The 14,904-nt window shown below is 37.1% G+C and overlaps 1 protein-coding gene across 1 annotated transcript; it reads left to right on the top strand.

Annotated features, from left to right (window-relative positions):
- Positions 1-1,711: 1,711 nt before the first annotated feature.
- On the top strand, positions 1,712-12,612 carry LOC306754501 (lactadherin-like; the record flags this gene model as incomplete). The annotated part of the gene is made up of 10 exons (XM_079238520.1): positions 1,712-1,809; positions 6,216-6,341; positions 6,429-6,560; positions 8,491-8,604; positions 8,864-9,045; positions 9,129-9,284; positions 9,395-9,539; positions 10,290-10,492; positions 10,587-10,742; positions 12,469-12,612. Exons 1-10 carry the CDS (start codon positions 1,734-1,736, stop codon positions 12,610-12,612), a joined length of 1,434 nt encoding a protein of 477 aa, XP_079094646.1. The 5' UTR covers positions 1,712-1,733.
- Positions 12,613-14,904: the final 2,292 nt, after the last annotated feature.

Genomic DNA, 14,904 nt, shown 5'->3' with positions numbered 1-14,904 from the left:
CATATATATCGTGAAAAAACCATTCTGGAATATACTTTAAGTACTCATTTATGTAAAGAATTTAATGTAGTTTAATGAGTGTCACAAACTGCTTGCGAGGTCTTCCCTGCACGTGCAGAAAACGTGAGTTGCGTAACTTTCCAACAGCTTGATTTCCTCATAATAATATTTGCCAGCAGTCATTGTTGAGATGTAAACATGTTAATTTCCTACCCCCTTGTTTTTTTTAAAAAATGTATTCTGTTCAGATGGATTATTTAGTTTTTACTCAGCCTTAGGGAACACACACCATTGCATGGTACCTTTACATTTGCTGTAACCTACTTTACCTATTTGCTTTGATAATTTTGTTTGTGTTTTATGTTTATCTAGATCCCCAATTGGATTTCTTTTTGCTAGAATTGCAGAAACACTGAGATCCCCCCAACCCTACAAAAAATACAAATGAAAATAAAAAAAAAATCCACAAGATGGCGACAGAGTTTGACAGTTTCTCTCATTTTCTCTCTCAATTTCTCTCTATTCTGTTTTTTATATGAACACATAATTAGCCATACAACTGTAAGTTATATTCTGGTGTATAGCAGAATATGCTACTGACAACATTATGTCTGTATGTAGATAGTAATTGTAGCTTTTTCAATTTGTCCACGTTTGAGTGGTTTAACTGTTTATTTACATAACCTAATTAATAAACTATACTGCTAAAATATGCTTGTCAAAATGGATGTACTGGAAAAAAAAACATGCATCTATGTCACTTATTAATCTTTAAAGGGTCAATTTTATTTTATATAGAATTAGATTTATTGTATACAATTTGATGTTTTATGCAATGCATGCAGGTGGGATATTTGCCAATAATCTAATCCGTGCTTTTGACCAAAGGAAAGAATGGCCTCAGCAAATAAGGAGGCTGGGCACTGCTCTCTTTCCACTTAACTGGCAACAGTCAAAAGCAGAGTTTTCCCACAGGGATTTTTTTTTTTTTTTTTTTTTTTTTTTTTTTTTTTTTTTTTTTTTTAAAGAACCACCAAGTTGAATCACTGTTTATTCATGCTTTTCCAAAGAACTAGATCATGGTGGTTTGGCTGCTCTCAGTCACCAGACATGTTATGCCTTTACTATTTGTTATTTCTCCAAGTGGTTGATCTCTGATATTACTTTAGTAATCTGGCTATGTCTAATGTCAAATTACCCTGTCATGTCATTGTTGTGTTGCTGTCATATACTGTCTAATAAAATAGGTTATCGATAGAAGATATTAAACTGTTCAGTGGATCGTGATGATAACTTACAGAATTATAGTGGAGTTTAATTAGGTGAAAGCATTCTTTCAAACTAGGTAAACATTGAAAATGAAGCCTTTGAAAACACTTACACAAATCCTAATGCATTATTCAATAACAATCTTATGTGAAACATTTAAAACTTGTTATTTAGTTTAACATTTTAAGCATGAATTAAGCTGATAGGAGAATTAATTAAGGACAATGCATGAACTGCCAAGTAAGCTGCCTTGAATAAACCTTCATCTCCGCCCATTAGACAACGTCATATATCGTCACGTCAATCGAGACTTCCCTCAAAAAACATCTCAACTCCTTTACTTGACAACTCAGTCTGAATTGCGATTTTTCCTACAGCCCTTTAAAGCAGCATTGGTTGAGTTCAACGGCACGGCGTCGCTCCGGACAAACAACCCCGCCGACCAAAATAAAGGGTAAACAAATATGAAACGCACAAGGAATGCCATCACAGTGATTTTAGGAGCGTGTACCATCCTCCTTTGCCTGCATTTAGTCAGAGGTAAGTTTTCTTTTTTTTAATAAAACCAAAAACTACATGTTTCAAAACGGATTAATCGCCGGTAAAACTCCTGATAAACTCTGAATGTGTTGTTTTCGGGTGTTGTCAAGTCAGCTACAACAAGAGTTCATTCATTTTGTTCTATTGTTTCCATGAGGGGGCTGATAACTTCCAGTTAGTTACAGTTTACGTCCCATTCTTCTTCTTCTTTTTTTTTTTTTTTTTTTTTTTTCCAGTTGTGATGTCAATTCAGCCTGGAATAACAAGAAACCAGATTGTGAGCCTGTTTGGTTACATCTACTTTTTGTTTCTCACTGTTAAGTGTCATGGTGATTGAATAAAGGATGCTTTAGAAGATGTTCATGAAAGAATATAATGTAAGGAGATATGCAACTGTTTTCTAGCTTAATGTAACACAGTAATTCATCTTAAGTGTATCTATTTTAACAGGTATATTAATTTAGCTTTTCCTCAAAATGTTTCCTATAGTTATTTACCAGTCCAGATGATTTAAACATTCAGGATACATCACAGGGAGTCATGTGTAATTGGTACCTCCTGCATTGCCCACACTAAGATACCAGCTTATTACCGTCATGGTTGATTTAATGTGACTCTTCTCTGTTATTACATATGAGACTGTTATTACTCAATCCTATTTTGAACAGTGGTCATAGTAAGAGACAAGTTTATGTAAGAAATATCACTTGCAACAGTGAACAGATCTAGTTCACAATATAGATGATTATTTTTAGAATGTAAATACATTCAGAGACACAAGGGAGCCGTGATGCACTTCAAAGACTTTCTCCTGTTCAGCTCATGTTGCATTGTAGCTTGTACCTTTTTGGTCTTACAAGGAGATGGAGCAGATGTAGCAGAAAATAACACCATATGTGCTCCTGTCTGGAGCTGGCATGAACAAGCTGTCCACTCACCTACCTTTAGATCGACCTGAAAACATGTCGCCTACCTGCTGGCCTTAAAGTGTGTCAGTCAGTTAACCTCCAGGTGTTTTGGCTTTTTTTTTAATAGTATAATGTTTATCTGATGCTATGATGTCTTTATGCAATCATGATCTTTAACTTTGCTCTTTACTGCATGTTGATCAGGTGTGCTGGATTCTATGTAACTCCGAGCCTCTTCACACTAATGTTGTGTAACTGCTCAGTCCTGAAAGCAGCCTGGCTAATCCAGCAAGCTCTTAATCCTGTGTGTAAAGATGTTCTACTGTCTGTTATAGCTTTAAAAAAAAAAGTGTTATAACTCTTTACATCTTTATTCTTTTACATTAAAGTGAAATTCAGTTCTTGTCATCATTCTAGCCAGATGCCCTTCTTTTTTAGCTGTTTTTCGATTTAAAAAACAAAAACTGTCGCATTAGTTTCAGTATTACACATTTTAAAGATTTTATTTTCACCACAGACCTGTCCGCCTCACACAGATGGAGCAACAGCTGTCAGATGTGTTTGTACTTACGTAGTGACAATAACTGTAAAGTTATCATGTAATTATATGAGTCTATAACAGTTTATTTTTGTGCGTCACCAATTTCATGTTGCATTTTGGTGATACATTGCAGGAAACTTAAGTGGATCCTGCTTGGGCTGCTAAGAGCTTAAACAGTGACTGTGAATGAATGGCGTGATAACAAAAACAATGTGAGTTTAAGGTGTTGTCATTTTGACTGCTTAAGTGTAGAAACCTGAGATCTGTGTCGATCATAGGAGGTATCTCATCATCATCTCAGCTGATCCGGTCAGGATCTGTGTCTCATGCATGTGGGACCTCATGGCAAAACCTGAAGTAGCCACTTTGTTACCTCCGCCGAGGATGTTATGTTTTACTTACACTTACCTTTTTGTTTGTCTGTTTGTGTTCAAGATAACTCAAAAAGTTATAGATGGATTTTCATTAAATTTTCTGGAGTTGTTGGAAATGTGAAAAGGAAGAACTGTTTTAATTTTGGTGGTGATCTTGATCACCGTTTGGATCCAGGAACTTTTTAAAGGCCTTGACCTTTTTAAAGGTTTGTGTAAATATGCTCAGGCCAGAATCTCCAGCAACAGACAGGAAACATGTATGACTACAGATTATCAAAATTATGAAGAAATTATTTGACTTAGCTGCACTGGGAGGAGATCCAGTAAAGCCGTACATGTATCTCAGCCTCTGATATTTTCTTAATGTAGGAACATTTAAAAAAAAAAAAAAAACAAAAAAAAAAAACAACTATAGAAGCATAAAGCTGTACAGTGTTTAGAGTAAGGCTTTTCTGGATAGAGATAAAAAAAAATAAAAATCCATGTATCTCAACCTCTGCTACTTCAGTTTGGTGACTAATTTTAAGATCAGTATCTTGTAGGTCCTCCAACACTATGAAAGCGCAGCACAAAGTAATTTAAAAGGCTCTTAGAATGTTTCAGGAGTGTTTTTGCATTGAATTATTGCAATTTTTCTTGGTTTTACTCGAGCAGTGCTGTATAAAGTATATACAGGTACAAGATAAAAGAATCAAAAGAGTGAGAATGCTTAATATGTAATGAAAGTATTGCAATGACAGTCTTATTTAGGGAAAAATATTTAAAAATAGTAAGTAAGTTGTAATGAAACCATTTCCAAGCATTTACAGCTGGAAAAATGGTCCCATTGACTGTAAAACTGGTATGGGATATTTATTCTAATAGTAATATAAAAGAAATGTTAGGCAGTTATAATGGGAAGAAAATAAGACATAGCAGGCTTGGAATGATTACAAGTGATACATCTGCAGATCATTTTCTGAAGCAGTTTATGGTTTCATAATAACACATCTAAAAGTAAGTTTTGTCCATTCACCAACTCAAAAATCTACCACAAATGCATATAAAAAAAAGCTGTAGCTATGAAAGGTTGATGTGTTTATTCAAAAAGGTTTTTGATCTATTTTAGTCAATCAACTGAGCATTTTACCTCTACTTTGACAGATTAAGGCAAACACAATGATAGATAGATAGATAGATAGATATATAGATAGATACATACATACATACATACATACATACAGACATACATACATATGTAGCCTGTATATGTTGCCAAACGGTACTGTATAGTTCTGAGTCTTTATTGTTTTCTTGTATTTGACAGAGGGATTATAGATATGAAGCAGTGTTATGGAAACATAACATGTTCTGTTGCTGCACAGCTCTTAATTTGCAGCCAGCAATAGTGAAGGAATTGGATGAACGCCATGTTTATGGCTTTAAGTTGTTTCCACAACAACTTAAAGCCATAAATGCTGTAGAGCTAAATGTGTTCACATCCAGAAAAGTGAATTCTCGTGACTTGGACTCAGGCCACACTTGAGTCATAATCTGATGGCTTTTATAGCTGGCGAAAACAGGAAAGTCTCTGCTTGACTTTGACTGTAATGTAAGTTATTTGAGGTTTTCTCTTGAACTTGAACTCTTTGGCCCCAAACTACTTGCTACTATGTGTTACAGACTGAAGTGTTTTGGTGTGAATGTCTACATCCCTTAGTTTCTGCAAGTTGACATTCCCACACATCTCCACACACAAAAGCAGCATCCAACAAATAACTGTACAGGAAATGAATATATTTTTTCTCAACCATTTAAAGTTATTTTAGATTTAAAGTCCTGTTCACACCATTGTGCTGTTCTGAAGCATTTGCTGAGCACATCATAACTTATTAAATGTAACCCTTTATAGGGCACTCAATGAAATACCTTGAAGTTAGAACGTTTAACCTAAAATGGTCCTTTTGGTATGTACCAAGCCCTCCATTCTGTTGTTACATCAACAAAGAAAAATAGTTTCATGCTGAATATGAAAGAAAACAAAGTGATCAAAAATAGTCAATTGCCCCATAAAAGGTTAAGACTAGTTAATCTTGTATTTTGAGTTGAGAATTTAGGTCAAAGACATTGTGATTTGCTCATGATATGAAAAAACAATAATACTGAACAAACTTGTTCTCACTGTCATTTAAATCTAATAAACAGAGATGACTAAAGGAAGGCAGTTAAACAAAAATCAGTGTGTTTACTAGAGCAAATGTCTTGTCAGCAAGGTTTCTGTACTATCAAGTTAAGTTGACAGAGAGGAAAATAAAAAAAACAAAACAAAACAATAAAACATCCCAAGATTCTATCAAGGTCAGACCATGCTGTCAAGGTCATTTAGTTTCGGCCGACTGCTGTTCTCACATGGATGATTAGAGAATTGGTGCAAAACAAGAGCTTAAATTATATAAAACATTTGTATCTGTTGGGACATAAATAGGCACACAAGAGTAAAAGATGCATTTTTTTTCTAACAAATCCCCTCATTTTCACTATCAAGTGTCATTGAGAAAGTTTCTAATTTTAACACTCCCTGTTTTACTTCTTGTCATTCATTAGGTGACTACTGTGAAGTGAATCAGTGCCACAATGGAGCAACATGTGTTACAGGAGTAGGAGAAGATCCCTTCATCTGTATCTGTGCTGATGGCTTTGGGGGAGACACCTGTAACCTGACAGAGACAGGTAGATGGGAAACTAGGTGTTCTGGAGTTGATGTGAAGTTTTTAATGAATTAAAGCTTTTAAAGTCTTTCATTTCTTCTTTATTTAGGCCCCTGTAGTCCTAATCCCTGTAAGAACGATGGGTCTTGCGAGGTCCTCGCTCCAACCAGACGAGGAGATGTTTTCAATGAGTACATCTGCAGATGTCAGCCTGGCTTTGAGGGAGTTCACTGTCAGATCAGTAAGTTACTTCTACCTGAAGCCCACAACTCTGAGCTGTCTGCTTTTTGCCTTGTGTATTTTTTTTTTAAAGTCACGTCTTTACAACATAGTTACAAGTTTGACAAGCAATCTATAGACAAGAAACAAATTGAAAACAAGAAAAAAAGTAAGCAAATGAACAAGAAGTCAGTAAAACTTTGAAGAATTCGGTTGCAGTGCAGTACTAAGTTGAAATTCCACTTTAAGCAGATTTCCCAACGAGTGTGAACACATGAGGAGTTTTTCTTCCTGCCACACCATCAGCAGTGAAAGAGATGTGGCTGTTCAGCATTTTCATGAAAGGGACTCATTCAGCGGGTTCTGTGGTTATTCTGTTTGGGTAATTAGTAAAGGACTATCCAAGTCTCTTAGCATGCAGATGCCCTCCTTACAATGTCAACACTGCATCTATTGGTGCTGAAGATTGTCCCAGTCACATAAATAATGAGATAGAAGGGAATTCTATCAATTTCCATCACATCATCTTCTTATGGCACAAGCAGTCTGAGTTAATTAAGCGGAGGCTCTTTCAAGCACAATGCTTCAAAATCAGGATTTCAGTTCAAGAAACAACAGAACTGAAAAGGTGAAATGTTCCTGACTGGCTTTATGCTGCAGGCTGGGTGTAAGTAGAGTTATTTCCCAGTCCACGTCTTTTTTCAGTGTTATCAGCTGTACTGAGCCAGAGCTGTGGCAGTCATACAGGCATTTGTTTCTAAGTTGTGACCAATCCTCTTAGCATTAACGGGAACAAGACCTAAACAGATCCATGTGACATTACGTCAAGCTGTCATCTGCCGCAGTTCTGCAGTTTGCAGGTGTTAAGGAGACAGGTTAAAAAAAAAAGATGGGGGGATGGCGATGCCAAGATGGTTAACATGCACACAGCTTAGACTTAGCTTTGTTTAGCTGCTACCTTGAGTGGATCTACATAAAAAAAAAAACAAAGCTGATTTGGGTTTACAGAGTACTCTAAAAATTCATTCATTAGGATCAGGAAGAAATGACAAACATCAAGTATTAGCCAGTTATTTATAAAAAGAGCCTTGACAGTTGCTTTTATGCATAGCCATCATTGCTCCTGCTGCCTGATTTATTATCCCTATGTTACAATATGTAGATAATAAGATGATTTATAAGATGAACTGCTGCTCAGTTAAAAACTGCACGCACACACCCCATGATACATCTGTTCCTGCTGTGTAAGTACTCCACCTTGTGTAGATGAGGGTGCATTGCATGCATTAAATGGACTGTTCAGACGAGATGCACGATGTGAGTGCATGCATGCATATTGTCATGGTTACCATGGAGGATAGACTGGACTGGAGAAAGTGCTTAAAAAAATTTGACAAGTCACAGTTATTTGGATTTTTCCTAACTAAATAGCCCAGTTTGTGTTATTTTTTTGCAACAGATATTCTGACATCCAGTGGCAGCAAGACACCCTCTGTAATTTTGGGTGATACCTGCACAATATTTATAAAACCTTTAAACTTTTCTGATTCTTCTTTGTTCACATTGCTCTCTAACCTTTCACCCCAACCCTGTTCCTCCTCCTCAGTGCTGCCCCTTGGGGCATTTCTGTCATCACATTGGAGTTAAGACTAAATTAGCTCTCACAAATGCATATTGGAGACACAGTGAGGCTGTTGTGGTGTTCCACCTGCTCCTTCCACATTTTACTCTCATTTTGAGCCACTGGTAGGCAGGTGTGCACCACATGTCCATCAATAACCCTTTTTTTTGTGTGTGTGTGTGTGTGTGTGTGTGTGTGTGTGTGTGTGTGTGTGTGTGTGTGTGTGTGTGTGTGTGTGTGTGTGTGTGTGATTGTTGTGGTATGCAGTAATTGTCTTTAAATTCTAACTTAAGGTATGTTGAGGACAATGACTGCATGTTGTGTTTGTCAGATGTGAATGACTGCGCCAACCAGCCTTGTGTCAATGGAGGGGCATGTCGAGATCTTGATGGAGACTACACCTGCGAGTGCCCATCACCGTATGTTGGAAAGCACTGCCAACAGCGTATGTTCAGCCATTACTCTTTTCTCAAATATGCACAAATTGTTTTCTGTATTAAAAATAAATAAATAAAACTTTGTAAACTTGATTTTTTTTTTCAGAAATAATATGAATAACATAATATGTGTTACTATGTGTATGTTAATAAATATAACTATTCCCTGATGTGTTTTACCAGTAGTTTGCTTCAAGATCATTATTATGTTTCTATTGTGTAAATGTAAAACACATAAGGATAATAAAAAACAATATTGGGTCCCAGGTTGTATTTCTCTGCTGGGGATGGAAGGAGGATCGATTGTGGAGTCCCAGATTTCCGCTTCCTCAGTGCACTATAGTGTTCTGGGCCTTCAGCGCTGGGGCCCGGAGTTGGCTCGACTCAACAACCAAGGCATCGTCAATGCCTGGACGTCAGCCACCCATGACAGGAACCCCTGGATCGAGGTGAGAGAATGTAGTATTTTAAAGTGATAGCCATGACCAGTAAGACAAAAGAGCCTGACTAACACTCAAACTTTTGATTAAAGATCAACATGCAGAAGAAGATGCGTCTAACTGGCATCATCACTCAGGGAGCTAGTCGCATGGGCGCAGCTGAATACATCAAGGCCTTCAAAGTGGCAAGCAGCTTAGATGGAATCAGTTACATCACCTACAAAGGAGACGGCATACGGAGAGATAAGGTCAGACGTTACATTTAGTTGTTATCATGTTTACTGTTTTCCTCTTTAGTGACAAAAAAATGCTTCCTTTTTCATTATCTTTACCTTTTTTTGGCGTTTCTGTGCTGCAGGTTTTTGTGGGCAATATCGATAACGACAGCACAAAGACCAACATGTTTAACCCCCCTATCATGGCACAGTACATCCGTATCATTCCCGTGGTTTGTCGGAGAGCCTGCACACTGCGCATGGAGCTGGTGGGCTGTGAACTCAATGGTAAAAACAAAGAGTTTAAAATCTCTCAGCAAATTCTGAAGCTTTGTGGGTTATTGAGGGCAAAAATAATAACTTGGTATAAATGGAAAAATGATCAAATTCAAGCCAAATCAAGATGTTTTGCTCTATAAACGTTCTAATTTGAGAAATGGAGACTGCATCAATCCTCACAACGTGGGCTTTTGTTATGTTCTCCATCTAATGTTTTACTATGTTGATGTCTTCTTTGTGCAGTCACACTGCCTCTGAAAAAGCCAATGAAAAGTTTATTTCAGCTGCATAACATCTAGTTGTTGTCACACCACAGAGAAAGTGTATAATATAAACAGCTGTATGTGGGTATCACTGGCTGTGCAACAATAACAGCAGCCAGTCCCTGCATCCAGAGACACATAGATTTGTGTTTTTGTCTGCCTCTGTCCTTTTTGGTTGTAACAATTAGAGTTCTCCCAGGGAAACAGAATAAATCTAAGCAGATGGGTCGGTGGCTTTATGAACTTTGTCGTCTGAATTTTCCTTCTTTGTGTGCTTCTTTTTGTTCCTTTCATTAGATCATTTTTGGGTGATGAATTGATTTTAAATCAGCTGCATGTTTTCTGTATCTTCCTAATTTACTCAAATGATGGTTAAAGTTGATTCTTCTATTCCTCGGGTGTTTTCAATTGTCTTTTCCCTCTCTTGTCTGCTTTTTCTCTTTCTGCTGCTGTGGTTTTCCCTTCCTCCATCTTTCCTTTGGCTTTTGATTCACAGTTTATTCAACCACGGCAGGTTGCTCTGAACCTCTGGGGATGAAGTCCCGTCTCATCTCGGACGACCAACTTTCAGCCTCCAGCACTTTCCGCACGTGGGGCATCGATACCTTCACTTGGCACCCTCAGTTTGCCCGACTGGATAAGGCGGGAAAGACAAACGCCTGGTCTCCCGCCTACAACAATCGTTCAGAGTGGATCCAGGTGTGGGAAACTTTAGCGGTGTCATCACTGATAGATTCTCTTCAAACCCACCAGATTGTGATGAATCTCATTGTTTTCTCTGGTCCCTCGTCAGGTTAATCTTCAGAAAACAAAACGTCTCACAGGCATCATCACTCAGGGTGCAAAGGACTTCGGGGTGGTTCAGTTTGTGTCGGAATTTAAAGTTGCCTACAGCAATGATGGCGAATCATGGAGTATAGTGAAGGAGGGGAACAGCGGCAATAATAAGGTCAGACATGTGAAGACCTGAAATGTCTTCCTGCAACACGATGCAAAAGTCTGTAATTATTCTTTATTTATTATTGTACTTCCAAGCAGCCAGAGCTCTCATTATGATATTTTAAAGAGGTCACGAGCAATAATTATCCAGGCTTTGTTAAGGTAATTTGAAGTTTTTCTTTCGGCATTAACAGTTTTTTACCCTTTGAATGCAGTTCTTGTACCTGAATATTTTAAGGGGTATGTGTTTTTTTTTTATTATTATTATTTTTAAGGCACTTAAAGCTGACTTCTGAATCATTAGATATATCATTAGACATATAGAGGCACTTAACCCAAAGGATGAGCCAGTGTTGTAGGAACACATAACAGGCAGCTGAGCAAAAAACCTTTATTAAAGTATATCAATATACATATCATTACTAGCACCCCGTTGCAAAAGCACATAATTTGTTCTGTCTCTTGGCTGCATTTTTTTAAATCCACAAGATAGCTCGTTACTAATATGGTAACACAAGGTAATTCTCAAACATCTATTAGAAGAAAACAGAGCTTATCTCAGTATGATGTGAGGTGTGTTCAGTAAAATTGGATAAATCTGGAAAATTGGGGGAAGACAGTGGAAGAAGTGGCAGACCTAAATGAAAACAGCTTATGTATTTATAGTAGCTGGATGGAATCTGAAATTTTGCCCTTAAAACAAAACAAAAAAAAAAAACCACAAAAGAATGAGCAAAGACTTGACACAGAACCAGAGTGATGCATCTCATCCTTCAACTGATCCACAGAACAGTCACTGAACCTTATCACAAGTGGTTTCAGTGAAAGAGTGGCTACCAAGAAGTTATTTGTAAGGAAGGAAACTGTCAAACTGTCAAAAGGCTGAAGCATGTCATGTGACGGCAGATCTGAAATCAAAAAGAGGTGCAACAGGTCTTATGGAGTGACGAATCTTTCCAAAGCCTGGACCTAAACATTATAAAAACAGTGTGGGATCATCTAGTCAGACAACATTACAAAAAGCAGCTAAAATCCAAAAGGGAGCTTTGGGAAGTGCTCTAAGAAGACTAAAAATCTATTCTTGGAGACTACTTAAAGAAATTACAGCAGTTTGTCTCGGAGCGTTCAGACTGTCTTAAAGCATGAACGAAGGCGCATCAAACACTGAATTTTCATGCACATTGGATTTTTTAAAATGGCGTTAATGAGCTTTATTTCCATTTTAGTTCATCAACTCGCAGCCCCTCTTTCCCCTTTTCTTAAAGTATAAACATATGTGATTGTTGGCTGAAGACTTAAGCACATTTCTGTGTGTCTAAACATTAGTTTTTGGTGTACTGTATATGAATGTTGAATGAACCTCTCGTCATTAGTTTGTTGTTTTTAACTATTTGAACAGCTGAAAATTATCGCAGTGACTCTCTTCCCCTTTATGAGCTATTTCTGCTCCTTGATGGAGGAGTGGAAGAGCTGTGGTCCTCATTACAAACTGTTTTAATAAGAATTTTAGCTACAGTGGCTGAACCCAGATTATCCCATTAAAACTGAAAAACAAGCTTTTATGTTTTTACTGACCTTGAAGGCTCATGACACGCTTGTTAGGCCTTTGTCTGGCCACAACACTGGTCGGGTTGTGAGAAGACAATACAGTTTCGTTTGATGGGCATTACTTCGTCATGAAATTGTGTTAGTTCTGTCCAGTTTAAATGAAAGTTGACTCAACTTTTATTTTGCAGATTTTCCAAGGAAACATTGACAACAACACCCACAAGAAGAATCTGTTTTTGCCTCCATTCTACGCTCAGTATGTCCGAGTCATCCCTTGGGCATGGCACGAACGGATCACTCTACGCATGGAGCTGCTCGGCTGTGACGACTAGGCTCAGCTGTGATGTGTGTCCAGTCCTCCATCCTCCTCCAGCTGTATCGCCTCCTCAGACCACAGTGGAAAATGGAGACAGAATCATATGTTTTGCACTCTATGGAGATCATGTTTGCTGAATAGTTTGGACTTTTAACACTTGTAGCACTTTCTGACTAGTGACTTATTTATGTTTACATGGATGAATTTGTTTGATATTGCAGCCTGCAAGTATTGGTTGCCCACAGAGCTCCCTGTTGACTCTCCATATTTGTAGTTTTATATCTTAACTCTTTATGGGGCAAGTGACTATTTCTGATCACTTCGTTTTCTTTCATATTCAGCAGGAAACTTTTCTTTTGTTAATGTAACAGAATGGAGGTCTTGGTACATACCAGAAGGACAATTTTAAGTTAAAATTTCTAATTTCATTGAGTGCCCTATAGAGGGTGAATAGAACTTGGCTTGTAGTCTATAATTTAGTCAGCAGACTTCATAAACAGCATACTCACACTACTTTATTTCTGTTTTTCATGCAACAGCTGTTTTCTTACTTAAGTACATATTAGTGTGATGAAGCAGGGCTTGTGCATTACAGACGTATTATAAACAGTCCAGGAAGAGAGAGTTTGTCCATGATTAGATAAATACAGCACACTGACAAAGTCGAACCTTTGGCAAGTTGTTAAAGGAATTTTCTTTCTTTTTTTTCTACATAATTTGGCATTTTTTCTAATTAATTTTTACTTATAATGTCATTCTATTTTAATCATTTTTACAACAAATGTGATATGATAAAAATACAAAAGAAAAAGAAGTTTTCCATTTTTTTTTAACTCATTGTTGGTCTTAAATTGTGATCATTTAATAAACAATAAACCAAATACCCTGCTATGTGTGTTTCTGTTTGATTGAGAATAAAAAATATGTCCTCATTAGTTTAAGTCACATCTTTTAGTCTAAAATGAGTAGCAGGAAGAGAAAGTGTAGATTAATATGAACGGATGTATTGAACATTACTAGTCCCACTGGCAGACTCCCAGTGAGTCTGCAGATATAAAGTTAAATCCCATCCTTCCCTTGCTAGGGACTTGTCATTTGGACATGAAAAATTGACCAATCACTTCTTTGTTGAAGTGTACTTGCAATAAATGACAATGAAAAATAATCAACTAAAAATAGTTACAGAGTCAAGAAAGATATTTTTCGGTAACATTAGCCTGAATTAGGTCAGCCACATTTGAGGCACAGGTCCAGCACAAGCAGAATTTGGTCTAATGTTTATGGGAATAATTACAACTTCTTAGTCTGCTTGCCACCCTAAACTTGCAGCCCCGGTGTGTTTGGCCTCAGGCAACAGCTTTCATCTCTGTGGAATGAACTCAGTGCAGGACAAGACATCTCCAACACATCTGTCTGCAATGTCTACTGTACAGAATGTGTTGTTCACAACAACTTTACATGGTTCCTTATAAAAAGATGGAGTGTTTTTTATGAAACACAGCTGCCAGGTGGATGTGCACGAGGACATATCACCACAAAAATCTGCTGTCTGAGCTCTCGCAAATGTCCTTCTTTATAATAAGTGCATTTGTTTCTTTCATGTTTCTTTTCAAGTCATATTAGCCTGAAACAAAAAAAACAGAATATTTTGAAGAATTTCAATGAGTGAAATTTATTTATTTTAACACTTTTTTTATTTGGTGAAATGTTAAGTCTGCTTGACATTCCTTGACTGCTTCAATAAGACAAGGGGGGGGATTGTCATTACAAGCATGCTGCTCCTCAGTGAAAGGTTAAGACACTCTTCATCATCATCATTATTAACATAGCTGTCATAGCTGCACCTGTTTTTTTTATCATCAACAAAGACTGGGCGGAGGCTGAAATACAGATAAATGCTTCAAGCATCACAAGTGGAGTCTCTTCTTGGAGATCAGCTTATCCCCCGCAGAATTTCCCTGACCTTTGTCTTCAGCTCCTCAACATTTTCACTTTCTTTTTATGGGATTTTATGCAACGGAAAAACCTTCGTGGTAAGTAAGGACGTCAATGAAAATGACCATATGCCCAAACCTGTACTTTGAAGGTGTTTCTAAAAAACATTTTATATACTTTGTAGTAAAACATTTGCATTTAATCTTTTTGTTGCTTGTCCGTTTACTTTTCCAGTTACTGCATGTTTCTGAGCTCGCAATGATCCATAAGTGGAAAACAAATAGAGACAAAAAAAAAAAAAATTCAGAAAATAAAACGAAATGTCTTGATTGTTATATCATGATTTCTCTTTTGTATAGTCTGAAAATATGTC

This window comes from Telmatherina bonti (assembly GCF_933228915.1).
Source record: "Telmatherina bonti genome assembly, chromosome: 1".
NCBI lineage: Eukaryota > Metazoa > Chordata > Actinopteri > Atheriniformes > Telmatherinidae > Telmatherina > Telmatherina bonti.
This window is presented reverse-complemented; position numbering and strand designations above follow the sequence as displayed.